The 27239-nt window shown below is 48.9% G+C and overlaps 2 protein-coding genes across 4 annotated transcripts; both read right to left on the reverse strand.

Moving 5' to 3' along the window:
* VCP (valosin containing protein) lies at positions 1-16210 on the reverse strand. Of its 2 annotated transcripts, none has more exons than XM_017865575.1 (17): positions 15316-16210; positions 11249-11360; positions 10879-11051; positions 9667-9809; positions 8258-8388; positions 7170-7301; positions 6025-6127; positions 5286-5419; positions 5072-5207; positions 4648-4760; positions 4084-4248; positions 3870-3992; positions 3382-3594; positions 2564-2872; positions 2135-2290; positions 826-980; positions 1-670 (listed from the first exon to the last, which is right to left on the reverse strand). In XM_017865575.1, exons 1-17 carry the CDS (start codon positions 15330-15332, stop codon positions 565-567), a joined length of 2421 nt encoding a protein of 806 aa, XP_017721064.1. In that variant the 5' UTR covers positions 15333-16210; the 3' UTR covers positions 1-564. The 2 variants fall into 2 exon arrangements, with proteins under 2 accessions (XP_017721064.1, XP_017721065.1); XM_017865576.1 differs by lacking the exon at positions 15316-16210 and adding an exon at positions 14737-15295 and having other exon boundaries at positions 7-670.
* On the reverse strand, positions 15471-22922 carry FANCG (FA complementation group G). 2 transcript variants are annotated; one of them, XM_017865578.1, is made up of 14 exons: positions 22433-22657; positions 22143-22233; positions 21599-21730; positions 21135-21337; positions 20257-20392; positions 19966-20096; positions 19719-19865; positions 19427-19578; positions 18960-19026; positions 18429-18718; positions 18243-18289; positions 17891-18046; positions 17337-17460; positions 16800-17182 (listed from the first exon to the last, which is right to left on the reverse strand). In XM_017865578.1, the coding sequence occupies exons 1-14, from the start codon at positions 22514-22516 to the stop codon at positions 17074-17076; spliced, it is 1869 nt and encodes a 622-aa protein (XP_017721067.1). In that variant the 5' UTR covers positions 22517-22657; the 3' UTR covers positions 16800-17073. The 2 variants fall into 2 exon arrangements, with proteins under 2 accessions (XP_017721066.1, XP_017721067.1); XM_017865577.1 differs by lacking the exons at positions 16800-17182; positions 17337-17460 and adding an exon at positions 15471-15937 and having other exon boundaries at positions 22433-22922.
* Positions 22923-27239: the final 4317 nt, after the last annotated feature.

A 27239-nucleotide genomic window follows, 5' to 3' on the forward strand; every position in this document is an offset into this window, starting at 1 on the left:
TCAGGCTCCATTTTGACCCAACGTTTATTGTCCTTTTACAACATGTCATTTTTTGGTTTAGAAACTGCTTGTGATTAGTTTTCCAACATTAACTCAAAAGCATGTAAAATAAATCAACCTACTCTCTATATAAACGTTTACCCAGTAACTGTGGCCCCTACCAGCCTACCCAGGTTGGATAGGGGAAAGGGAGGGCTCGGGCAGCATTGAGTCAAGTGCAGATGCTTTACTGTGGCAGGTGGCAGTAGCGCCTTGGTTTACACCCCACACAGGTTCCCTGCACTGCCCCAAACTACAACAGAAATGGCACAGGCCCAAGGCCCAATTCCCTGTTGGTAATTCACTCTCCACCTACCAAATGAAAATCGCTTTTATTTTTTCGCTTTTGTTTTGTATTTTTGCAACAGAAACCCCCTGTCCAGAGTCAGACTGTAGCTGAACTGTTCAGACTGAAGAATGGAGCAGGCTGTGGGCGCACCCCTGGTCCCTCTCCTGGGCAAGCGCCCCCACCCCCAGGGAACAAGGTCCGGGCAGGCCAGCTCATTGCATGCTGGCCACCACCACTTAGCCATACAGGTCATCGTCATTGTCTTCTGTGTATACACTGCCACCTGTGCCGCCTCCACTGCCCTGACTGGGGCCAGCTCCACCCTGGTTCCCTGAAGGGAATCTGTGTACAAGAGCAAAGCCAAAAAAGACGGTTAGGACAGAGCCTGTGTAAGATTTCCACAACTACCCCTCTAGCTTCCTTAGGACTCCCATTCCCTTTTTGGTGTAGGTCCCCAAAGTAACTTAAGCACTGTCTAAGGCTCCCAACCAAGTTACCTGAAGCTGCCAAAGCCCCGACTCTGCTGAAGGGTCTGGGCAAACATCTCGTACTTCCGAATGTCATTGTCACTGACAGAACGGCGCGCAAAGCGCATGGCTTCTTCAAAGTGATCTCGACGGATCTCAGGCACTGGATCATCCTCTTCTACCTCCTATAGTTGGTAAACACAGATCACTAGGGCTTAATACTTTAAAAGGAAATGCCAATGGCTTTCAGTGCTTACCACATTTGGATTACATCCTACCCAGTGGTCTCACTTTCAGAGACGTATATACTCTTAAATATACCCAGAGTTTCCCAATGATTGCAATCCTACTACTGGAGCACATTATTTGGGCTGCTTATTCCCTTCATTCAAATTCTACTCTCTTCACAGCCCTGCTCAAAACCTATCTCTTCCATTGAGAGACCAATTGCTGTGACTTATGAGACTGCTTCCTAGGATTAGTTCATCAGTAGTTTTAAGCTTTTATGGGAGAGAGAAGGACGGTCACAGACCCTTCAAAACAGAAAGCAAGCCATTTATTTGCTCATTCAGTAAGTCCCACGTTTGGAACTTAATGAATTAATTAAGGGTAACACAGGACACAGTGGAAAACAAGTGAGATGACAGAGATCCTACCTTTATGGAGCTTACACACACATGAATTTGTCTTTTCATTTTGGGAGGTCTGTGGACCCCATCCCTTCCCCAACCATCAGGGATAGGTATATGGGTCTCATCTCAGTTCAAAACCTTGCTCTGCAGCTCACGCCTTTAATCCCAGCACTTTGAAAGCCCAAGGCGGGCAGATCACAAGGTCAGGAGATCGAGACCATCCTGGCTAACACGGTGAAACCCCGTCTCTACTAAAAAAAACACAAAAAACTAGCCGGGCGTGGTGGCATGCACCTGTAGTCCCAGCTACTCGGGAGGCTGAGGCAGGAGAATGGCTTGAACCTGGGAGGCGGAGGTTGCAGTGAGCCGAGATTGTGCCACTGCACTTCGGTCTGGGCAACAGAGCAAGACTTCGTCTCAAAAAAAAAACAAAAACAAGAACAAAAACCTTGCTCTGTTTGGTGCACTCTCATACTCTGATTTCCCTCATGGAGCTTGGTTCAGACAGAGAATGGAGCCTGCCCATCTCTTCTCGGCCTTATTTCAAATTGAATGGATTCACCTCAGTATTCTTTATCTTTGATGCCCTATTAACATTCTTCTCAGATGATCTTTTCAACAACTTCTACTCTCAACTCTAGGGCATGGTGGTGGCTGCTGCCTGGCTCCCCATGAATGGCACATCTGGGGAAAGGATACAGACTCACCATTGCTGATGGGTTTGTCTGCCTCTCTCGTTCTCGCCTAATCTCACTTTCGATGGATTCACGGATGGCCAGCTTGCAAGCACGCTGGCAAATCTCTGTAAGGTCAGCTCCAGAGAAGCCATTAGTCATTTTAGCCAGGAACTCCAAGTCCACATCCTAAAAGAAGCAGCAGAGCTACCTTAGCATTTAGCCTCTTCTCTCTTGAGATACACAGATCTTTGGGCCATCCAAGCACTCCCAACTAGTTTGCCCCTTCTTTGGCCACCCCATTTTATTCCTGATTCTAGATTATCTTAATACCCTCAAAAATTCTACCTTCCCTTTAGACCAACCCTAACCCCAAAGCAATCTTGTCCAGAACCCAAAGAGCACTCCATACCAGACTGAGGACTCATACAAGTCTCCCACAGCCCACGATCCTGCACCTGCCTTGGCAACTGGTGACTTGCGCAGGTTAGCCTTGAGGATGGCAACACGTGACTTCTCATCAGGAAGTGGGATGTAGATGAGCTGATCAAGACGGCCAGGTCTGAGGATGGCAGGATCAATGATGTCAGGCCGGTTGGTAGCGCCAATGATGAACACATTTTTTTTTGTGGACATGCCATCCATTTCTGTCAGGATCTGGTTGATGACTCGGTCAGCAGCCCCACCACCATCTCCAATGTTACCTCCACGAGCCTTGGCAATCGAATCCAGTTCATCAAAGAATAGCACACAGGGGGCAGCTTGGCGGGCCTGTAGGAGGAATGGATTGATTCAAGCATTCACAAAACTAGATCTCTCGGCCAAACGTGGTGGCTCACACCTGTATTCCCAGCACTTTGGGAGGCCAAGGTGGGAGGATCACTTGAGGCCAGAAATCCGAAACCAGCATGGCAACATACTGAGACTTCATCTCTACAAAAAATAAAAAATCAGCCAGATGTGGTGAAGCATGCCTGTAGTCCCAGCTACTCAGGAGGCTGCAGTAGAATGGCTTAAGCCCAGGTTTCAAGGTTACTGTGAACTATGACTGTACCACTGCCCTCCAGCCTGGGCAACAGAGCCAGACCCTGTCTCAATTTAAGAAAAAAAAAAAAAAAAAAAAAAACACCAGCTCTCTCACAACTCAGAAAGAAAATCAAGTGACTTGCTGTCCAGTTGAGCAGCCAGCAATAAGAAGGTTTCAACCCTCTTAAAGAAAAACAGCCTCTATTCCTTGTCCCCAGGCAAATCAATAGATAGCTCAGCCTATTGTAGCTCACCTTGTCAAAGATTTCTCTGACATTGGCCTCAGACTCCCCAAACCACATGGTGAGAAGCTCAGGACCTTTGATGGAGATGAAGTTGGCCTGGCATTCATTAGCAATAGCTTTGGCCAACAAAGTTTTCCCACAGCCAGGAGGTCCATAGAATAGAACTCCCTTGGAGGGTGTCATGCCAAACTTCAGGAATTTGTCTGGGTGCTCCACAGGATACTAGGAGGAAAAGGAAAGAGGGTTCAAGGCTACCTCCACATTGTGAAAGAAACCTAACTAAACAGAAGCATCTCCTCCATTACTTCATGGTGTACCCAATGGTATCAGATCCAGCTTCTCTAGAAGCAGACTCCTTAGTGCCTCAAACCTAAGAACACTAGGTTCCTAAGTCGTGCTCTCACATCTCTTGCAGCAAACGTGTTGACACCCTGAGATCACCAAGGTCAATTACAATGTATTGAGGCAGTGACTCACCCTGGACCAAGTTACCCTACCTGGACCAGCTCCTGAAGCTCACGTTTGACATCCTCTAGGCCCCCGATGTCTTCCCAGGTTACCTGTGGCACCTCTACCACAGTTTCCCGCAGTGCTGATGGGTTACTCTGGCTCAAGGCCCACTAGAAAAGGAGGGAAAACTGGGGATGAGACTTACCAGGGGAGGGGTCAAAGCACATATGTGTGTACCTGAGGCAAGGGTGTGGTCCTTACCCGGAAGTCATCCATAGTAACTGCTAGAGAGTTCATGACCTCGGCATCAATGGTCTCATCCTCTAGGTCAATGAGATCCATCTTCTTGCGGATGGCTTGCAGAGCAGCCTCTGAGCACAGGGCTGCTAAGTCAGCACCCACATGCCCGTGAGTCTCATTGGCTACCTGCAGAGAAAGATCTATTTACTGTGCTGCCTCAAAGACCCAGTTGCCGCAGGAGGCTCAGAGACAATAGAATGCTTCCCCTGACTGCTATCCCTGCGTCCTCTGATTTCCTTGAATATATATACTAGCAATACCTTTATGGGCCGGGTTTTAAGTACTTAATCCTGGACTTGGGACCTAGAAATAAAGCTGCTCCAACAATTCTGATTTACTCTAAATGCAGCATCAAGTGAGAAAAATGCCAACTCCAATTTTCTGGATTTAATCTCAGATTACCTCCTTTCCCCTGTCCAGAAATAAAAACCCATCTCCTCACATCTAAACCTTATGTCTTTAGCCAGTTCCCAGCAACTGCCTAGAGATATTGTAATGCCTGGTCAGCCCTCATCATCACTTCACCTGTTCCAAGTCCACATCATCTGCCAGCTTCATGTTCTTGGTATGGATCTGAAGAATCTCTAAGCGTCCCGTAGCATCAGGAATTCCAATATCTACCTCCCTGTCAAAACGACCTGTGGGACAGTGCATGAACATAGACAGGGCTCGTTTCTAGTCCAGAGGTAAGAGACAAGCCTAGGGTGACCAACCATCTCAGCTAGCACAGAATTGTCCTAATGTTAGCACTGAAAAAGTCTCAACCCTGGGAAACCTTTCAGTCTCAGAAAACCAGGGTGGATGGTCACTGTAGACAGGACGCAGGATAAAGGAAAAAGAACCCCAGATCCAATCACTGTGAAGGGCTTCAAGAGGATTAGGTGACTTAGATGAAGGAGAGAGGTAGGACCTAAGCAAGGACATGGTCAAAAGTATCTGGAGTCCTTACCAAATCGCCGTAGAGCTGGGTCAATGCTGTTGGGTCTGTTGGTTGCTGCCATGACAATCACATGGGCTCTCTGCTTTAGGCCATCCATGAGGGTCAACAACTGTGATACGATGCGCCGCTCCACCTCACCATGAGTCTGCCAGAACAGGATGTCTGGTCAGAAGTGAAGTCAGGGCCTTTCAACCCCCCACTATCCCTTCAGGTAAGCTCCTACTTTCTCTCTTTTGGGAGCGATGGCATCCAGCTCATCAATGAAGATGATGGCAGGAGCATTCTTCTCAGCCTCCTCAAAGGCTTTACGAAGGTTGCTCTCAGACTCACCAGCCAATTTGCTCATGATCTCAGGACCTGAAAGGATACAGAATGGAGGCAATAACAAAATGACATTCTTTCCCAATTCCCCCCAAAAATCAGTTATCTTGCTTTTTTGGCCCAGAGACAGGTCCTGGGTGAGAAGGTGGTAACCTATGCCTACTTCTCAGATCCTCTATCAGCCATTATCCCAGGATAGCCACCAGGCAAGGCTGGAGAGAAGCCCAGGGACTCAGTATACTCTTCTCACAGTTGAACTAGAAGTGTAAATGTGACAAATGCTCTAGCCAGAGCAGGAGAGATAGCACACCACTAAATAGCATTCTCCAAGAGCCAGTGATCGAAGTTCATTTTCCCCAAACTCTCTCAAATCACTAAGCATTCACCCTTTGATTTCTCGTTCTAGCTTGCTCCTGCTCTTCAGTCTGTCCACAATCTTTCTCAAGGGGGGTAGGACAGGGAGCACCAGTGTAAAATATCTTCCCTTTGTTGCTCATCTGTCTGTAACATACCCAAGCAGAATATGCTAGAAAGGTGCAGGAGGGCATGGGTGCAAAAAGGATGTGTCCATGAGTGCTCCAGCTCATGAGCCCAGTTCAAAATTGGGTCTAGCTAGACATAAGATGAACCAAGTATCTTACCATTGATCAAGAAGAAAAAGGCTCCAGTCTCATTTGCTACAGCTCGAGCAATCAGGGTCTTTCCTGTTCCAGGAGGTCCGTAAAGCAGGATTCCTCTAGGAGGCTGTGGACCAATGCAGAGTGGTGATTACGTTCCCACCTTCTCCCAAACCCTCAAATGGCTTAACTAGGGCTCCAGAGATGGGGAGAATCAGGCTTCAACCCTGACAATATTAAGAATAAGCCCTCAGCAGTAAATGCTAAACAGACGATTTACCTTAGGCCACAATCATTTCTATTACTAGCAGGGAAAATACTGCTAGAAAGTGGGCAATATTTATGATTGCAACTTGCATAGGAGACTAAGGGCAGAGAAACTCTAGTACAAATGTATTTGAAGATACATGACTAGGGAAAGGCAAGAGGCCATTACACTAAGGGCTCGATTTTAGACAGACCAAGGGCCAAAGACTAGCTAAGCCATTTAAGAGAGCAGGGTCTATTTTCTTCATTGCCAGAGGATCACTCACTCCAATAACCATGCCCTCCAGAATTTATCACACTGGAATGGTGTTCCTTACAATCATCAATTTTCTTCTTTGACAATACCCTTTCTATGGTCCTATCCACAAGCAGAACATGTAAACTGTCCACATAGAAGATGAATTTGTGTAACACCTACTAGAAAAATGAGTAACTTCATCTTCAGTGTGTTCCATGATATAGAAAAGATTGGGAAGCTACACTCTAGACCAATAGTTCTCAAATGTTTCAGACTCAAAACCCTTTAACACTCTGAAAATTTCCTTAACTTCCTTACTTCTATTGGGTGACATTGCTCTAGTCAGGCTGGCAAACTACTGTGAGATTTGTTTTTACGGGGTCCATTAATACAATGATGGCTTTTATATTCTAAGAGTTGTGAAAAAAACCCATATATGTGTGTGTGTTTTGTGCGCACACGCACACGACAGACAATTTAATTAGCCTACTCTGGTCTAGACCATCAGCTCTAATGAATTTAGAGCCTTAGGTAAACTAAAGGATATATTATTGCCCCTCTAATCCAAGGCAATAATGAAAGCCATGTATGAAAACAGTCCCAGGATTAGACACTGGATATTAATCACCACTTTAGACTTGATCCCAGAGCTCAGGATGCTCACCTTCACACCAATTGCCTTAAAGAGGGCAGGATGTCTCAGGGGCAGTTCCACCATCTCCTTTATCTGAGCTAGCTGCTTCCTGCAGCCACCAATGTCATCATACCCTACTTCATTCAAGGACTCTTCCTCATCCTGAATGTGGAAAAGATAAAGAAAGGAGAAGGCAAGAATATTATATCAGCAAAAGTTGAGTTCCTCTAAATCATTCCACTACCTAGTGTGCAAAAACCTAGCGTATGAGCATAATAAGATTCTCAATCCGGCATGGTGGCTCACATCTGTAATCTCAGCACTTTGGAAGGCAGAGGTGGGAGGACTGCTTGAGTCCAGGAGTTCCTGGGCAATACAGCAAGATCCCATCTCATTAAAAATTAAATTTAAAAAAGAAGATTCTCCTCTAAAGGGATCCAGCCTCAAAGAACAACCACAAAAATCCCAAGGCAAAGATTTCCAGCACAGTCCTTGCCTCTCACATTACTCGTAGTCTTACTGAGAAGGGGTCTCTAAAATCTGAAGCTGGAAACCCTGGGAATGGGCAGAGGCCTGAAGCCACCATCAGCTTTACTTCAAAAATGGTTTCAATCACTTATATATTTTGGATTCAGTCTAGGTTTTAGAAATTCCTGACAGTAGGTACATCTAAGAAACAATTGGGCCCAGAAATGAATAGCTGGCAGGTCTCTCACCCTTGAAAGATGGTTAGTTCTCCAAAGAATACCCAGTCTCTTTTTTTTTTTTTTTGTCACCCAGGCTGGAGAGAAGTGGTACAAACTCAGCTCACCGCAACCTCCAATTCCTGGGTTCAAACGATTCTCCTGCCTCAGTCTCCTGAGTAGCTGGGATTCCAGATGTGCACCACCAGGCTCGGCTAATTTTTGTATTTTTAGTAGAGACGGGGTATCACCATGTTGCCCAGGCTGGTCTCGAACACCTAACCTCAAGTGATCTGCCCACCTCAGCCTCCCAAAGTACTGGGATTATAGGTGTGAGCCACCGCAGCCGGCCGAGCACCCAGTCTTGACAGTTACCACGTGATGCCACACTGAGTAATCATGAAATCGGATACTAGAATCAGGGAGAAAACTCACCTCTCGTTTGATAGGCTCTCCTTCGCAGTGGATCACTGTGTCTGGAGCAACAATGCAATAAGGGCTAGGATCTGTTTCCACCACTTTGAACTCCACAGCACGCATCCCACCACGGACAAGAAAAATGTCTCCTATGAGAGCAAGCAGTACAAGCACAGTTAGGGGTGTCAACTACAAGACAAAGTGAGAACTCATCAGACCCTGGGGTCAAAATGCCAAACTCATTAGATATTGCCCTATCTCTCCCCAACTCCACCTGTGTTAATAAGCAGCAGGTAAGAGGAGAAAGGTAAACTGTGAAGAGTCCCTCTAATGCTCAAGAGGTCAGTCAACAAAACCTGACATGTCAGAAGACTATCGAGTTCTGACTTCTGCCATGTAAGTAGCCCAAGTTTTCACTACAACCACCAATGGTAGAACTGTGCACTCTGGACCCTGACCCAGCCAAAATGGACCACCTTCTCCTTCAGAGATCCATAAAGATAGCTTACTCTCCCAGAACAGAGAAGGGGAGAGATGGGAGCCAGGGAAGGATGGAGGAATGGAGCAGGGTAAGACATATGAATATGTGTGCAGAGTTTGCATGCGTGTGTATACAAATATATGAAAATGAGTCTAGTGGCCGGGCACAGTGGTTCACCTGAGGTCGAGTTCAAGACCAGCCTGACCAACACAGTGACACCCCATCTCTACTAAAAATACAAAAATTAGCCGGGCGTGGTGGCAGACGCCTATAATCCCAAATACTCGGGAGGCTGAGGCAGGAGAACTGCTTGAACCCAGGAGGCGGAGGTTGCAGTGAGCCGAGATTGGACGACTGCACTCTAGCGTGGGGGACAGAGCGAGACTCTGTCTCAAAAAAAAAAAAAGAAAAGAAAATGAGACTAGGCATGATGGCTCATGCCTGTAATCCCAGCACTTTGGGAGGCCATGGCAGGTGGATCACTTGAGCCCAGCAGTTTGAGACCAGCATGGGCATCACATTGAGATCCCGTTCCTTTTTTTTTTTTTGAGACAGAGTCTTGCTCTGTCACCCAGGCTGGAGTACAGTGGCCTGGTCTTGGCTCACTGCAACCTCCACCTCTTGGGTTCAAGCCATTCTCGTGCCTCAGCCCCCGAGGTAGCTGGGATTACAGGTTCCCACAATGGGGTTTTGCCATGTTGGCCAGGCTGGTCTCGAACTCCTGGCCTCAAGTGATCCACCTGTCTCAGCCTCCCAAATTGCTGGGGTTATAGGTGTGAACCACAGTGCCCAGCTGACCCCATCTCTTAAAAAAATAAATAAATAAATACAGGAGAAAAGCATAAAAGATTAAAAAAAAAAAAAAAAAAAAAAGAAAACGAGACGAAGATGTTCCAAGTTTTATTCCCTACAGTCAATAATCCTTAAGCTCAGAATTAGCTCTCACCTTTCCGAATGGGTCGATAAGCTTCCAGGAAGTACGGCTTAAGGTATACCTCAAAGAGATTACCAGTAATGCCTTCCACCGTGTCATCAATGGGCAGCACGTGGATACGTTTGCCGTACTTCACATCAGGGCATGGCTGGATGCTGAGGATGACAAGCAGACTCCATATTACCAACCACACTTCGGGCCCAAGCACTGGGTGTCCAAAAGGGCCTGGCTCAGATAGCTGATAGTAAGTGAAAAAGAAAAGGCAGGATGGCTTTAGGTGAAGAGAGGAAGGAGAACACGGTGGAAGTGAGGGCAAAGGAACAGCCCCACTCACTTCTAATCAGTGAGCCAAAATCAAGAGCCACACATTTAGAAACCCCACAAAGATATGCAAAGTCTTCAGTGAGATATCCAAGGATGATCCCCTTCTAGCTAATACTGGTGACCCAATATTCCAAGGGAAGGTCTTAAGCTAACAATTGTCAGAGTCAGTGAAACAGAAGTGAAAAAAACAAAATTATCTCAGCCAGGTGTTCAGAACACCTTGAGGAAGTGACTAAGCACCCCCAAGAAGAAAGCTACATGAAACTTAGACTCCATCAAAAAGAATCAAAAGCCTGAGATGATCCTGGCCAGCTGATGGTTGGTTGGGTAGGAGTGGCTAGAGATGACTCCAAGATGGGGTAACCTCTTGCCTAAAATTATGCAAGAACAAGCAAAATCACTCACATTGAGAACTATCCTGGGTCTGGCTCCAACTATTCCTCTCTCCCGGGTTCACTTAGGGGCTTAAAAGGCCTGCTAGCAGCTCACCTTCCATGTCCATATCCCCACCTCATTCCAACCCCAACACAAGCCATTAATTGGACATACTAGTGAGTAGTGAGGAGGTTATTTGGCAGATACATACACACCCTCGAGTGGTATCCTAAGCTAGGCTATAAGCATGATAAATTACACTTCTAGTAGGAAAAAATAAAGGCACCAAGAAAGTTACAGGAATGCCAATTTGTCTCAAGGGACCTGCAGAAATGGATTTTGAAGTCCCAGGAAGGCAGAACCAAAACCTAAAGACAATCCTGAAGCATAAGTCTTCCCATGACCAGGAGGCTTCCTGCATTGACAGGTTCCAAGAACTTGGTCCTCCCTGTAATACAAGGGTACTGCCTGTAATGCAGGCTATATCTGGCCTCCCATCCATGTGGAGCCAAAAACCCCACACACCTGATGACATCCCCCAGGCGTACACGAAGGTTATTCCGAACAACTCTATTCATCCGAATCTTCTCATCAGAACAAGTGTCATCAGAAAGGACGATGCAAACAGCTTCTCGTCTCTTCTTTCCTTTCAGCAACACTGTGTCACCTCGGAACAACTGCAATTCATCCATCTTGGGCTGAGGAAAGAAAGTTAAGGCCTTTGGGTCACTGGGCAGAAGGGGAGTAAGCAACAGCCCTGGAGATTGGGATTCCCAGTAAACCCCACTCTATCTGCAGTCTGCAAATAGAAATATCTGCAAAATGAGAAAAGAAACCTGGGCAAATCCCTCAAGTAAGTGCAGTAAAGAAAGACTAGTCTGTGGCCCCAGCTTACCTGGGACAAGGACACCACACTGTTGTCCTCATTGATGGCTTCATCAACAATTAACCGATTGGGACGGTTCTTCTGTTTGAGAATGGCTGTTGATAGGTCATCACCTTTTGAACTAGAAGCAGGAAATGGAGTCAGTCCCAGTAGATACTCCTGCCCCAAGGGCCTCACCAGTCTCTAAAACTCATACTTAGGAAAGAAACAGTGAATAGATGAAGCTGTCCCTAGACCAGAGAGCTCAGATGAAGGAAAGGCAGCCAAGGTCACGAGGAGGAGTATCTAGTATACATTATTACAATACCCATTCCAGCAGCTCCTGGTATTTTGAGCATCAGTGTCCCAGCTATAAGGCTCCAAGTAAGTGATCCTGCCCCAAGAAGACATAATAGAAGTGGAGACTGAATAGTTATTAGAGAAATAAAAATAGTCTTAGACTTATAGAAGAGTTGTTAAGAGCAGGAACTCTATAATAGTCAGACCCACTGGGTCTGAATTCCAATTCTGCCACTGCTTAACTGTGATCTTGGGCAAGTTACCTAATCTCTGAACTTTGATGTCCTCCTCTATAAAAGAGAGACTATAACCCTTACCTCAGAGGCTTATTGTCTTAAGGGAGATAATGAATGTAAAATGCTTAACATAATAGCTGGCACATGGTATTAACAGTCACCATGATTAACAGTATAAAGCATAAGCTAACTTTCCAGGGAATGAAGTAAGCCAGACAACTTCCCTTGAGGCTCAGGGAGCTCTCAAGTCCTACCAAGCAAGCCTGGGGACAATGAAGCAGAATTACTGGCGCTACCCTCCTTATAGGCTAAACCTACTGATGCCAGGGCATTCCATAGTACCAAAGGAATGCCAAGCATAAAGACCATCATATTTGGAAACAACACTAACAGACATGAAACCGCCAGAAAGAGGCTCAAGGTCAAAAGGAACTTCACAGTAATTTCTGCAAAAGCACACAATTCCATAAAGTTGGCTCAAAAAACCAAAACCAAGAAATGCTGAAACATGGGGCAAATACAAATCCCTCTCACCCAAATCAAAGTTGACTGGGTCTATACTCAGTTTGTTATTTCCTACAAGACAGGGTCATTCACCAGACAGTGACACCAACTTATTACCTAGCCCATCTCCAGCTGTCACTTAGTAGACTCAAGTTCTCTCTTTTTTTTTTTTTTTGAGATGGAGTTTCATTCTTGTTGTACAGGCTGGAATGCAATGAAGCGATCTCAGCTAACTGCAACCTCTGCTCTGCCTCCCAGGTTCAAGTGATTCTCCTGCCTCAGCCTTCCCAGTAGCTGGGATTACAGGCATGCGCCACCACGCCCAGCTAATTCTGCATTTTTACTAGAGATGGGGTTTCACCACCTTGGTCAGGCTGGTCTCGAACTCCTGACCTCAGGTGATCTGCCCACCTCGGCCTCCCAAAGTGCTGGGACTACAGGCGTGAGCCACCGCGCCCAGCGCTCTCTCTCTCTTTTTTAAGAGCTGCCTCCTGTTAGTAAGGCTCAGGAAAACATAAGCATTAACCAAAGTAGGAAGGCTAGACAATGAAGGAAGCCAAAGAAAATAAATTTTTAAAAGGAATTTCTTCATTCAACAAATTCATGAGTGTCAATTATGTGCCAGGCATTGTTCTAAGGGCTGGGGATACTGCAGTCAACAAAACAACACAAAATAGTATTCCCATTGGAAATATCCTCACAATTTCCAAGAGACAGAGAAAAGACACTGTGCTCAGCTAGGAAGCTGTGGGGTTCTTACATCTCTGGGTCCTGATACACCCAAGAGAAAAACAAACCCCATTCATCGAACAAAATGGTAGGCCTTCTGCTAACCCTCACACATAGGCTGCATTTTTAACCACTGCCTCTAAACTAGTTTCTAACGACAGTTTCCTCTGCTCAAATTTGCTTCCCCCATTCCAAAAGTGTGCCACTCTAGGCACGATGCTGCTGAGTAGGTAGACTTTTCCAATGCTTATCAACACACTGGAAGCCAAGCATGCTCAATGCGACAGCTGAGAGCAATGTAAACCCATGAGCTCTCCCACTCCTGTCCCATCAAAATACTCTTTCAGGGGTTGCCATCTTCTTGCTTGACTTATAGAACTGGGACTGGAGAAAAATAAAATGCCAGATGCCTCTAGTCATCATAGTTTTTTATTTTTTGAAACGGAGTCTCCCTGTTGCCGAGGCTGGAGTGCAGTGGCGCCATCTCCCTCACTGTAACCTCTGCCTCCCTGGGTTCGAGTGATTCTCCTGCCTCAGCCTCCAGAGTGGCTGGGACTACAGGTGTGCGCCACCACCATGCCTGGCTAATTTTTGCATTTTAAGAGAGATGGGGTTTCTTCTCCTTGTTGCCCGGGTTGGTCTTGAACTCCCGACCTCAGGTGATCTGCCTGCCTCGGCCTCCCAAAATGCTGGGATTACAGGCCTGAGCCACTGTGACCAGCCAATAGTTTGTATTTTAATCTCAAAGTTGCATCCTAGGAAAACCTCCATTCTGCCTACCATCCCGTTAGGATGGGGATAGCCAGGACTCTGGCCCTGGAGATGAGTGGTATGCCCTTTTCTTAAGGTAAAGCCTCTAATTCCCCATCTATCTAGTGAGATCAGAGGTGTTAATCTCTAAAACAGTGAATTCGGCCTGACCATGGGCCAACAGCAGTTCTGGACACTCTTTGGGACCATTCTCCAGTCTTCTGTATGAGTCAATCCCTTTCCAGAACTGCACAGGGGACTCCAAGGGACTTGGAGGGGGTTCCGCTAAGAGTCATCAAGGTGACCAAGAAGTTAGAAACAGCTGGTGATTCCAGGTTCCAAGAATTTTAGATTTTTACTTTTGAAAATAAAGGCTGACTGCATATAAACCAAAAGAACACTTTCAGAATAAGTGACCCTTTTAAATAAGCAACTGAGTAATTACTTTATCCCAATCAGAAACTTGAGAAAAAGGACACACTTCAAAAAATACCTCTTCAAGAGGAAGGATAATTTGCATAGAAGAGTTTCCTTGGGCTGGTATTTTTTTTTTTTTTTTTTTTTTTTAGACCTCTAAAAGCTCTATTCTGAATCGGCTGAGGTAGGTAGCCAAGTTTTATCTGACGCTTTCCTGGAGGATGGAGGTGGGGTCAGAAAGCCCCATAGCCCGGATAATTTCTCAATACAGCTAGCTGGGGAAAGCGGTGCGCGCACGTTTGTTTTTGAAGAGTTGGTGCAACTCAAAACTGCACATCACGAAAGCTGGAAATCTGGAAAGGCGCACAAAACACGAACTGAGATTCCAACTTTAGCAAGAAGCTAAAATGTTAAAGAAAAATTCTTTTCTCCCCACCCACTAATCCTAACATTAAGGAAAACTGGCTCAAACTTTCTAATATGAACAACAGGCCTAAAGTAAGAACACCAGAAGCGAAAGGTAGGGCTCGCCCTCTCCCTAACAGTCCCTCACTACTCAGATCACACACAGAGGATGCCCACCTTGTACCGGCCGACATGGCTCCAAAAAGGCGGCTGTGAGCTTCCCTGAGCTCGCCGGGCCTTCCCCGACCCCGGCCTCCGCCTAGGTGGCAGGGCTCCTGAGGCCTTCACATGGCGCAAAGTCCACGCCCACCGGGCCCGGTTGGGGCCTCGGGCTCGTGGGGCCTGCTCTCTCCAGGGACCTAAGGCCTTCGGCGGGTGGTAGGCAGGACTGCAGACTGGCGCCCCAAGGCCCCGGGGTTCCGCGCCGGCGGTGTGGGCCGGAAGACCTCGTCAGGCCCGGACGGCCATTCCAAGAGAGCCAATCGGGCGGGCCGGGGCCTGCATGACACAGCACGATCCGGCCCCAGGCTCCGACCCGGGCCCAACGCAAGCCCCGCCTAGGGGGCGCGCGGGTGCGCAGCTGGCCCAGCCGGGCCTGCCGGGTCCACGGCCCCCCACTCGCTCCCTAGTTCCCCTTCCCTCTTTCCTGGTCTCCACCTCTCTGACGCGCCCACGGCCAGGCCCCGCCAGGCCTACCCAGCGCCGCGGGTCCCGGGGCGCGCCGCCGCAGCAAGCGGACGGCGCGCGCACACTCACTCGGCTCCAGAAGCCATGGCGCGCGCCTCTCCCGGCCGGCGGCTGTGGCGGCCCGCGGGTAACGGCTACGAGCGGTGGCAAGCGACCTACTGAGCCGGGGCTCGGCTCTCCCAGGCGGTGGGCGAGCAGCGGCGACAAACCCGCAAGCGGCTTCCTTCTCGCTTCCTCCCACCGGCAGCGAGGCGTCGGGCGAACAACGCTGGCTCCTGATCCGCGAGGTGGCAGTGGCACCGGCAGCGACGACTCAAACGACGGCCGCAGACGCTTCGCTGAGACTGAGCCGAGAAGAGCCGAATCATCGGAAGGGAAGCTGCTCCCACCTCAGCCAATCAGCGTCTGTCCTGCGGACTCTCGCCCGCCTCTCCGTGCCTCTCCCCAGCAACCCGCAGACCGCAACCAATCAGGAAATTCGCTTGCGGCCTGGCTCCCGCCTCAGTGATGCGACACGCCTAGTAACGCCACGTCAATTGGCCGCAACGCTACGCTTCCTCGACGGATTGGAATTCTCAGCCAATCAACGAAAGGAATAGGGCGAGATCGACTTGTGAAAGGAGACCCTTTAATCCCTTAGAGGCGGACTCTCCCACTTGGCTCCAGTTCATTGGCTCCGGAGTTTATCCTCCTAGAAGAACGTGGCACAATAGACTGAACCCTTGTATTAGTCTAGTCCTGTTGTGGTAACCTATACATCCATCTTTTCCCAAAACCTGGGGATCCTCTAAGACGCCATCACCACCCTGACCCTTCTTGCTCCTTTCCAACGCTGCCTCCAACCACCCCTACTCTGAACTTTGTGACTAGCACCCCACTCCTACCCCATTGTCACTGCACCCTCTGGTAACCCCAATCCCACACCTTTGCAGTTTCTCAGCGCTTGTGCCTTTCTTCCTCCCGTCATTAATATTAATACATTATAATAAGGCACTCAAATCCAGAGAAGTCAAAGGGCAACCAAAGAACACACAGCCAATTCAGTAGAACCCAAATTAGCAAGAAAACTGTGTATGTTGGGACTTGAAAATCCTTAAGCCCCAAATAACAGGGGTCCCTGTTTGCAGTCAACAGGCAGCTAGCTTTTGGTGGTATGCCAACTCAATTCACCTTTCACCTTCTAGCCACACAGACACATTTGACTGAGACGACTCCAATTTCTAGAATTTGGAATTAGGAAGGGAATGAGAGTCGCTCTGAGAGAAATCTGCCTGTCTCTAAGTATCAGGTACCTGCTCTTGTCCTGAGAAGCCTATCTAGACCACCCTTCAGACCCAACTCATTGTCACTGTCCTGGGCTTTGGGGCTCTGCATTTAGGCAATGTTAAGGACTAAAGCCACTGCCTCCTAAGGAAGGATTATTGTAGCCCTTTCCTCATACCCAGACTTCAAGTTTGTAAGGTAGACGATGTCAGGAAAGGGCATCATAGACAACTAGCACTGACCTAGACGGTCATGAGCCTTCCCACGCAAGTATATGTAGTAGGCAGACAAGAGATAAATATGAAATTTTACTAGACAAAAGAAAAGGGGAAACAGGAAAAAAGGTGCCTCGAGCGAAGCCAATGACTTGGTGGTGGCAGAGATTGTTTCCTCCAAAACCAGAATGGTAGTAACTAGGGCAAATTTCACAGGCCTACCACCAACCTCACCAGTCCAGAAATTATATAGGAATGGTCACATTCCTAATGATGGTGAAGCAGAAAGCCCTCCCCACAGAGAGACAGCCCAATGGGGCCCCAGCTCAAGCTCTTGGAAACGTGGCAGCTACAGGTCACAAGACTTTGGCAGAGATGTCCGAAACTCTTCAAGGAAGGCATCCCGATCAGAGGGGCGGATCCAGCTCAAATAGCTTTCTAGGTACAGGGGGAGAGACCTGGAGAGCAATAAGGATGATGCCTAAGGGTGAAACATTGGCAGAAAGCTGGGCAGCCATGCCCCCTCTTTCAGTGTTCACCACCCACAATAGGTCCAAGGACTCTAGGACACCAACTGCCCCTCAGCCCCAAGCCAGCAGGCCTGAGCCTCACCACATAGCATCTTCCTGTGGCCCCTTAGTTTGGGCCTCCAGCCTCCACCAGAGTGCAGTGGCCTCATCCCTCCGATCTAGCCTCTTCAGAGTCTGAAGCAGGTGAAAGTAAGTGTCTCCATTACCTGTAGCCCCAGCCCAGAGTACAGAATCTTAGAACTTGACATAATCTTAGGCATTGTTTTATAAAAAGGGAAACTGAGGCCTAGAGAGAGGAAGTATCTTGCCTACACTCACATATGGAAGCAGGGGCAGATCATTCACAACCATTCCCATCCCAGTGTCCATCATCTGCCCCCTACTCCTGTGCAACCCACCCCAGCAGAGTCATGGTCTTTGTGTCTGAGGATATTGGGGAAATCAGGGAACTCTTGGGAGCCCTGCATACACAGTGTATGTTTGAACACCTGGATATATCCCTAGGTGTATATAGCACAACCCACATCACCCCTCCTGTCTGAGAACATCACTCGTACACTTATGCCTAAGTATTTCCCATGAGCTTCTCTGTCCTTGCACATCTATGCATAGCTGATGTCATGCAAGTATACGTACCTGGGCACATCTGCACACCGAGGAGGAAGTCCTGTAAGGCTTTGGTATCCTGGCCGCTGGCTACCCATTCCAGTCCACGACTAATGAGGGCGGCTGCCCGAAGCTGCTGCAGTGCCACATCTGACTTACATCCTTGCTCACAGTTGGAAGCTGCCCCTGGGGACCACTCCCAAAATCAAGAAGTGTCTTCCCAGCCTCACAGTCACCAAAACCCCAAATCCTCCTCTATTTCTTCTTGTGTCCACAGTCCCTTTCTCTTAAGTCTCCTGGTGGGCTGGGACACCTTAAAGGGAACCCCCTTCCACCACTACCACTTCCAGGAGGTAAGAGGAAAACTGAAAGTCTAGATCACCTTGTTCTTTTTCCTCAGGTGTGGTCCGGAAGAGCAGCTCGAGACACCTGAAGTAGGACACGGAACAGGGGTGAAGAGGAATCAATTTCAGAAACTCTAGGGTGAGTAGGTGAACATGGAGCTCACCAACTCAGGTCCCAATCAGAAAATCATCCCTCCACACCCCTTCTAGGACCCCGGGCCCACCTGCTAAATTCACTAATTGCCACTTTTTGGGCACCCAGTTGTACCCAGGCCTGGCCCTGAAGCAGGTGGGTGGCAGAGACCCAGAGTGGGCAGTATGGCAGTTCCTTGGTTCCTTTTCTGGCATCTTCCCACAGCCGGGACATCTTGGGTAGCAGAGATGATGTGCGGCTGAGCAACTCCTCACATAAAGTCAAGGCATCTTGGGCTCTGCCTGCCTGGATCAGTGCTACCGCTGCTTCCAAAAACACCTCAGGCATACAGGGCCCTGGAGGGGAGGGGGGTGGGGAGAACTGGAGTGGGAAGAAGAGGCAGTGTCTTCAAAGGCATAAGCCACCATCCCCAACCTCTTCACCAGGCTCTGGTACCATGCAGAGTCCTGGGCCCCCAGACTGGACAGACAGAAAAGAGGGAAAAACAAAAAATTGCAAAAAAAAAAAAAAAAAAAAAGAGGGAAACACAAAATCCCCCTCTATTCCAAAGGGGACACCAACCCTTCTACCCCACTGCAGAGAAGCTTGAAGACACACTCACCCTTGGCTCCGAACTATCCAGCAACAGGGCCAGCAGGTCCAAGTAATGCTCTGCAGCGTCCTCTGCCCTAAGGAGTCAGAGCCCATAAGCCTCACCCTAGGCCCTAGCAGGGCCCTGCAAGGGTCCTGAGAATGTTCTCTCTTAGCTAACAGAGGGATGCTCATGGGCCCTGAGGAGGAGGAGGGAAGGGAAGGTCTTAGGGCTCCAATTCTGGCTCAGTATAGATCTACCCGTTACAGAATTGACTGGGGAAGAGACTTCAGAGTGTCAAAGATAGTGGGGGTTAATGTCTTAGTGAAGAGTCCTCAGTTCAGGTCTAGAAGCAAGGTAGGAGGCTGAGTAGTGGTGACCTATGTCCTTCCACTGCCTCATTCATCCCCCAAGTCACAAGAACAAAAGCAGAGTCACACCCCAGGGGAGGCATCAGAAGTGGGAAGAGAAGCTCAAGTGAGCAAGGGGAACCTCACCTCCCCGTCTGCAGGCACCTGCTTGCTAGTATGTGCTTGGCCTGGCTCTGAGTGCCACAATGAAGGGGTGAGGCTAGGTCAGGTGGTGGCAGTAGTAATTCTACCTCAATGAGAAACTGTGGGGCTTTGGAACTGTAAGGGACATTTAAGGCCTAAAAGAGAAAGAAAAAAATTGTATCTATAATCTTTGGGAACCATACTTCCTTATACTTGGATCTTGACTAGTCAAGTCACCCCAACACAAGCACCTCAGGAATTCTCCACCCTATATCTTCACCTGGCAATTCCCTACCTCAACTAGCAGCTCCAGACTTTCCAGCTCTGCTGGTGTGTCCCCCAGTTGCTGATAGAGTCTAGAGGCCTCCAGAAGCGGAGGACCCCAGGCTGATCCCTCTTTCAGGGCTGCAACCAAGTACAACAGCGCTCTCTGTGGATTTCCCTAGAGGGATAGGAGGACACGGGCCTCAGCTACCCTTACACAGCAAAAAGCTATACATAATGCTTGTGGTTTCCCCAATCCACCCTAGGACTGTCTTTACCATCTTACGGTGACAGGACCCCAGTGCTGTGTACACCTGGACCAACACAGGCCGTGGACACAGGCCTGAGGCCACTTCATGAAGGCTGCTTAGTGCCTTATCTGGGTTCCCTGTGATCAGCTCCTGGAGACCTGAGGACAATCAGGGTGTGAGCTTGGAGAGGCCTATAGAGCAGGGGTCATGATGGGGGACAAGGGTCTAAGAAGCCCATGGAACTGAATGGTACAAGAGAGGGCATAAGTCTGGAGGACCACTTAAGAGAGGAAGAGATGAGTCAGGTTGCTAGCTGACCTCGGCGGTAGGTAAATGCGGTCAGGAGGACATCCTTCAATCCCTGGGCATCCTGCAGGGTCAACGGAGCATCTAATTCCTCAGCTGGGGGACTCCAAGTTTTCAGAAGTAACAGCAGATCCTCAGAGGCTCCACTCTGGGGAAAGAAGGACAACCAGAAGCTCCAAGCCTACAACCTCCCTGTCTTCTCCTATCTCCATCATGGCTAGACCTTGAGCTCAAGGGTCCTCTTGATCCTTGAGGACACAGGCCTAAGCTACCCTTACAAAGCAAGAAGCTATGCATAATGCCTGTGGTTTCCCCCAATTCTAAGAGATAGACAGCTATGAGGCAAGGATTTAAAAAAGAAAGAAAAACCTGGGGCAGTGATGATCTACTACTCTAGCGTGGCTCCTCACTCAGGGCAAGGACCATATTTGAGTTACCAGTAAGGAGACTAAGGCTGAGAGGTGACTTCAGCAAGATCACTAGAGCCCTATCCCTATCCCCCCCCAAAAAAAAATTTTATTTTTTTTTGAGACAGGGTCTCCCTCTGTCACCCAGGCTAGAGGGCTGGAGTGCAGTGGCATGATCATAGCTCACAGTTCACTGTTGCCTCCACCTCTTGGGTTCAAGTGATCCTCCTACCTCAGCCTCCCGAAGTGTTGAGATTACAGGTATGAGTCACCATGCCTGTCCCATTTTTAAAAAATACTAAGAGAATCCCCACAATGAGAGACCAACCAGGGCAAGGTCACCCAAGAGTCCCAGAGAGAATCTAGGTTTTCTGACCACCAACCCAGCCGCCTGTCCAGTACATGATGATGCTACTGCAGCTGGAGAGAAAGGAGGAGGAAGGAAGGAGGAGACCCTCAGCTTCAGGTCACTTTCCCTATTACCTGGCTGTCATTCAGGGTCTCTAGCAACAAGGCCAAGTCCCCAAGACGGTCAGCGCTCAACCAGAGGGCAGCCTGCAGGCCAGCCAGGCGGTGCAGGGCAGATAGCAGCTCTGGCAGAAGGCAGGAAGCACGAAGGGCAGAGTCCCACAGCTCCCTGAGCCCCTGTTCCAACCTGGGCCCCCGCTGCTCCTGCGTCTCCAGCACTGTAGAGTATACACACACACACAGACACACACACAGCTGAGGTAGGACCTCATCCTCCATCTCCCCACACACTCTGGCTTTCCTCTCCTGTAGGACCCCAAAGGTCACAATAATAATACCTCAACCTGGTCTGAGTAGTACAGAGAAGGGCACTTCTCTCCATGGAGGTGACAGATGTTGTTGATCCTCCCATCCCCCTGCAATAACTTAAACCCAGACTGAAGCTGGCAGGGGAATCGGGAACAATCTCTGGCCCTCACCTCTCTCTAGGCCCCGCTGGATATCCTGGGCCTGATCCTCTGTGAAACCCTGGGCCAAGCTTGCCCTCAGGATAATGAAGTTGCAGATGACAGTCAGCTCCAAGGGGAGAACAGGAACTGCGGCAGGGAGCCCTGGAGCAACAATGTTGGTCTTACAGACTGCTCCCCCATGGAAGATCTTCCAAATAAGATCCCAACCCAGAGATCACCCCACTCCAACCAAAAATGGCCAAAATAAAGAACCCACCCTCCAGCCGATTAGCTAAGGATTAAAAAAAAGAACCCAACCTTTGGACAGAGAGTCTGGAAAGGGCAAAAAAGTTATCCAGATCAGACCATCCTGGAAATCATTTTTCAAATGCCACTCTGTGCGTAAGGAAGAGAGGGATTTGCCTGTACAAAGATGATTCACTCCAGTACCCTCTGTGCCTTAAACAGGACTCCCTGCCCCCTGAGCAATTATGTCAATGCCAGAAATGCAGGAGCAGATGAGTCTCTGGCTATGGAGGAGGGGAAGTGACCATCCTGGGGAGGACCTGCTTACCTTGCAGACTATGGAGGAGCCCTCTGAGACCTTCCAGTGCATCCTGAGCCAACTGTCGTCGCCTCAGAGTCAGATCGGAGTTCTGAGCCACCTGCCACATGAGGGAGAGGTTGTCATTGAGGATCAATCCTTTTTTCTCCCCTTGCAGCAGTGGCAAGGGATGCATTCTCCAGTCATTTCTGGCTCTTTGGTCAAGCTCAGCCCCTCCCCATCGGTTGGGGTAAATCCACTGCAAACCCGCTTTCAGGGATCTTGGGGCTGCAAACCGAGGGTGCCACCAACCGTGTTACCTTGGCCTGTCGAACGAGCCGGTCATTCTTTTCCCTCCACAGGTCCAGGCAGCTGGAGCCCACAGAGGTGGTCTGGCGGGACATGGTGGCCGAAGCTGGGCCCAGACACCTGAAGCGGACTTGGGAAGGGTGAAGCTGGCACGCCCAAGCTCTCAACCCCAGCGGGGAGGGGCCTGGGCACTTCCGCACCCCGCCGAGCTCCTCTGCTTCCCTCGGGGTCCCAATTCACCCGCCCAGGCTTTCCAGGACAGATGGGACGCTCTCTCAGCGCGGCCCGCCCGGCTCTCAACCTCGCCTGTGGTTGGCAGGGCCTGCGAAGCTCTGGGCTGCGGTTGGTCCTCTTCAAGAGTTAGTTCCCGCGGGAAACTCGGGGAGGAAGCGAGTCAGCAACCCCCGACAGGTAGGCTTAGGCGGGCTAGAAGCCGGGGCCGTGTCTGGGGCAGTCGCACGGCCGGCGGTGCGGCCCGCTCGGCCCTCGCGGAGGCCACAGCCTCGAGAAAGGGTGGCGGGAGCGAGTCTCGGCTCCACAGTCCGTGGCTTGCCCCTTCCTCGCTGCCACACTCCCAGGTCCGCCTGGGTTCCCGCTTCCACCGAGGGCCGGCCGCGAGGTGCATGCTGGGAGTCGTAGTACCGCCCTGGCGTGGAACAGCCCCCGCGCCGCCCCCGGCGTGGAACAGCCCCGCCCTGGCGGACGGTGTTTCCAGAAAACGCTGACTGGAGACGAGCGCGCTCCGTAATCGTCCATCCTTTCTCTGCTCACTGTCGAACACCAACATGCTCACCACGGTCGGCTCTCTACCTCGTGTAGTCTGACTGCTGGCAGTGCCGCTCTGTACTTGCACTGCTCAAAGGTACCTGCCCAATCCTTTCAAATTAAATAGAATTGAATATTCATATGCAAAAAGAAAAAAGACAGGAAAGAACGCTACCATACATACATACATACATACATAACATCAACTCAATGGATCACAAACTAAATATAAGAGCCAAAAATATAAAACTTCTAAAAGAAACGTAAACCAGCCTAGCCAACATGGTGAAACCGTCTTCACAAAAACACAAAAATTAGCTGGGCGTGGTGTCGTGCGCCTGTAATCCCAGCTACTCTGGAGGCTGAGGCGGAAGAATCATTTGAACCAGGGTGGCAGAGGTTGCAGTCAGCCGAGATCGTGCCATTGCACTCCAACATGGGTGACACAGTGAGATTCCATCTCAAAAAAAAAAAGAAAAAAGAAAAAGAAAAAAAACGTAAGAGAACAGCTTTATGGCAACGAGTTCTTAAGACACAGCACTAGAAGCTTGAACAATAAACAAAAAAGTTAACTTTATTAAAATTAAAAACTCTTTTACTACAAAGGTATCATTAAGAAAAGTTGGCCGGGCGCGGTGGCTCACTCCTGTAATCCCAGCACTTTGGGAGGGCGAGACAGGCGGATCACGAGGTCAGGAGATCCAGACCATCCTGGCTAACACGGTGAAACCCCGTCTCTACTAAAATACAAAATTAGCCAGGTGCGGTGGCCGGCGCCTGTAGTCCCGGCTACTCGGGAGGCTGAGGCAGGAGAATGGCGTGAACCTGGGAGGCGGAGCTTGCAGTGAGTGGAGGTCGCGCCACTGCACTCCAGCCTGGGCGACAGAGTGAGACTCCGTCTCAAAAAAAGAAGAAAAGAAAAGTCATAGGCTGGATGTGGCTCATGCTGTAATCCCAGCACTTTGGGAGGCTGAGGCTGGAGGATTCCTTGAAGCCAGGAGTTCAGCAACAAAGATGGTGTCTTTGTAGAGACATTATCTCTACAAAAAATGTAAAACATTAACCCTGGCACAATAACACACCTGTAGACCCAGCTACTTGGGAGGCTGAGGTGGGAAAAGCCCTTGAGCCTAGGAGTTCCAGGTTGCAGTGAACCATGATCACACCACTGCACTCCAGCCTAAGTAACAGAGTGAGACCCTGCCTCAAAAAAAGAAAGGTCACAGTCACAGACTGGGAGAAACTACTTGCTAATTATATACCTCATAAGGGACTGGTATCCCTAACACATAAAAACTCTCAAAACTCAAGAAAAGATTTTAAAACAATTTTAGCTGGGTGTGGTGGTTCACACCTGTTATCTCAGCACTTTGGGAGGCTGAGGTGGATCATTTGAGCCTCAGAAGTTCAAGACCAGCCTGGGCAACATAGCAAAACCCCACCTCTACAAAAAAATACAAAAATTAGCTGGGCATGGTGACATACGCCTGTAGTCCCATCTACTCGGGAGACTGAGGTGGGAGGATCACCTGAGCCCAGGGAGGTCGAAGCTGCAGTGAGCCATGATTGTGCCACTGCACTCTAACCTGGGCAACAAAGTGAGTGCTTCTCTCAAAACAAAACAAAAAACAATTTTAAGATGGACCAAAAAAAAAAAAAAAAACCATATTTTACCAAAAAAGATACACTAATGGCTAAGAAACACACAAAAAGATGCTCAGCATTATTAGCTATTAGAGAAAGGCAGTTAAAAACATGGCCGGGGCCGGGCCATGTTACACCTGTAATCCCAGCCCTTTGGGAGGCCGAGGTGGGTGGATCACTTGAGCTCAGGAGTTCGAGGCCAGCATGGCCAACATGATGAAACCCCGTCTGTACTAAAAATACAAAAATTAGCCCGGCATGGTGGCGCATGCCTGTAATCCCAGCTACTTGGGAAGCTGAGGTGAGAGAATGGCTTGAACCCGGAAGGTGGAGGTTGCAGTGAGCTGAGATCACGGCATTGTACTCTAGCCTGGGCGACACTGCGAGACTTCATCTCAAAAAACAAAAAACCACTACACACAGCTGGGCGTGGTGGCTCACACCTTTAATTCCAGCACTTTGGGAGGCTGAGGCAGGTGGATCACTTGAGGCCAGGAGTTTGAGACCAGCCAAGCCAATAGGGCAAAACCCTGTCTCTACTGAAAATACAAAAATTAGCTGGGCATGGTGGCAGACACCTGTAATCCCAGCTACTCGGGAGGCTGAGGCACGAGAATCACTTGAACCTGGGAAACAGAGGTTGCAGTGAGCTGAGACCGTGCCACTACACTCCAACCTGGGTGACAGAGTGAGACTCTATCTCAAAAATAAGTAAATAAAAATAAAAACACTACACACATACGTACATAAAATGACTACAATAAAAACAGATTACACCAAGTGTTGGTGAGGATGTGTATAAGGAACTCTCATGCATTGCTGGTGGGAATATAAAAGAGTACACTCACTTTGGAAAAGTTTGGCAGTTTCTTAAAAAGTTAATCATAGGCTGGGCATGGTGGCTCATGCCTGTAATCCCGGCACTTTGGGAGGCCAAGGCAGGTGGATCACGAGGTTAGGTTATCGAAACCATCCTGGCTCCGGGTTTCAACACGGTGAAACCCTGTCTCTACTAAAAATACAAAAAAATAGCCGGGCATGGTGGCAGGCACCTGTAGTCCCAGCTACTCGGGAGGCTGAGGCAGGAGAATGCCATGAACCCGGGAAGCAGAGCTTGCAGTGAGCCAAGACCCCGTCGCTGCACTCCAGCCTGGGTGACAGAGCGAGACTCCATCTCAAAAAAAAAAAAAAAAAAAAAGTCAATCATAAATTTACCGTAAGACCCAGCAATTCCACTCCAAAGAATACTCCCAAGAGAAATGAAAACATACGTCCACACTGAGATTTGTTGCAAATATTCATTGTAGCTAAAAGTGTTCATAATAGCTAAAAACTGGAAACAATCAAAATGTCCATCAGTTGGTCAAAGCCAATGATTTAGCAATGAAAAGGGGCAAAACAGTGCACCAACAAACTTTTTTTTTTTTTTTGAGATGGAGTCTCGCTCTGTTGCCCAGGCTGGAGTGCAGTGGCACGATCTCAGCTCACTGGAACCTCCGTCTCCTGGGTTCAAGCAATTCTCCTGCCTCAGCCTCCCAAGTAACTGGGATTACAGGCGCACACCACCACGCCCAGCTAATTTTTTTGTGTTTTAGTAGAGACGGGGTTTCACCATGTTGCCCAGGCTGGTCTCGAACTCCTGAGCTCAGGCAATCCACTGGCCTCAGCCTTCCAAAATGCTGGGATTACAAACTTATAAAGACTGAAAACAGGCTGGGTGCTGTGGCTCATGCCTGTAATCCTAGCTTTTTGGGAGGCCAAGGTGGGTGGATCACGATGTCAAGACATTGAGACCATCCTGACCAATATGGTGAAACCTCGTCACTACTAAAAATACAAAAATTAGCTGGGCATGGTGCACCTGTAATCCCAGCTACTCAGGAGGCCGAGGCAGTAGAATCCCTTGAACCTGGGAGGCAGAGGTTGCAGTGAGCTGAGATCGCGCCACTGCACTCCAGCCTGGGCAACAGAGACTCTGTCTCAAGAAAAAAAAAAAAGAAAAAAAAAAAAAGACTGAAAACAGGCCAGGCGTAGTGGCTCATGCCTATAATCCCAGCACTTTGGGAGACTGAGGCGGGCGGATCACCTGAGGGCAGGAAACCAGCCTGGCTAACATTGTGAAACCCCATCTCCACTAAAAATACAAAAAATAGCCAGACGTGGTGGCATGTGCCTATAGTCCCAGCTACTTGGGAGGCTGAGGCAGGAGAACCACTTGAACCCAGGAGGCAGAGGCTGCAGTGAGCAGAAATCATGCCACTGCACTCCAGCCTGGGCAACAGAGTGAAACTCCGTCTCTAAATAAATAAATAAATAAATAAATAAATAAATAAATAAATAAAAGACTGAAAACAGATCATTGGTCTGGGGTGGGATTAGGGAATCAATGTAGGGAATTTTTGGGGGGGG

The sequence above is a fragment of the Rhinopithecus bieti genome, unplaced genomic scaffold, assembly GCF_001698545.2.
Source record: "Rhinopithecus bieti isolate Rb0 unplaced genomic scaffold, ASM169854v2 scaffold_82876, whole genome shotgun sequence".
In the NCBI taxonomy this organism is placed as follows: domain Eukaryota; kingdom Metazoa; phylum Chordata; class Mammalia; order Primates; family Cercopithecidae; genus Rhinopithecus; species Rhinopithecus bieti.

Bases quoted from the DNA above. Each gene is read 5' to 3' on its own strand.
- VCP (XM_017865575.1), bottom strand. The intron at 3,993-4,083 runs GTAAGGACCACA...CTCCTTTTCTAG, and splicing joins TTACTATGGATGACTTCCGG to TGGGCCTTGAGCCAGAGTAA. The intron at 671-825 runs GTAACTTGGTTG...TCTTGTACACAG, and splicing joins CGGGGCTTTGGCAGCTTCAG to ATTCCCTTCAGGGAACCAGG.
- FANCG (XM_017865578.1), bottom strand. From the start codon at position 22,516: ATGTCCCGCCAGACCACCTCTGTGGGCTCCAGCTGCCTGGACCTGTGG. The intron at 18,719-18,959 runs GTGAGTGTGTCT...TTCCCACTCCAG, and splicing joins TGGATAGTTCGGAGCCAAGG to TTCTCCCCACCCCCCTCCCC. The intron at 18,047-18,242 runs GTGATCTAGACT...AGTGGTCCCCAG, and splicing joins ACCTGAGGAAAAAGAACAAG to GGGCAGCTTCCAACTGTGAG.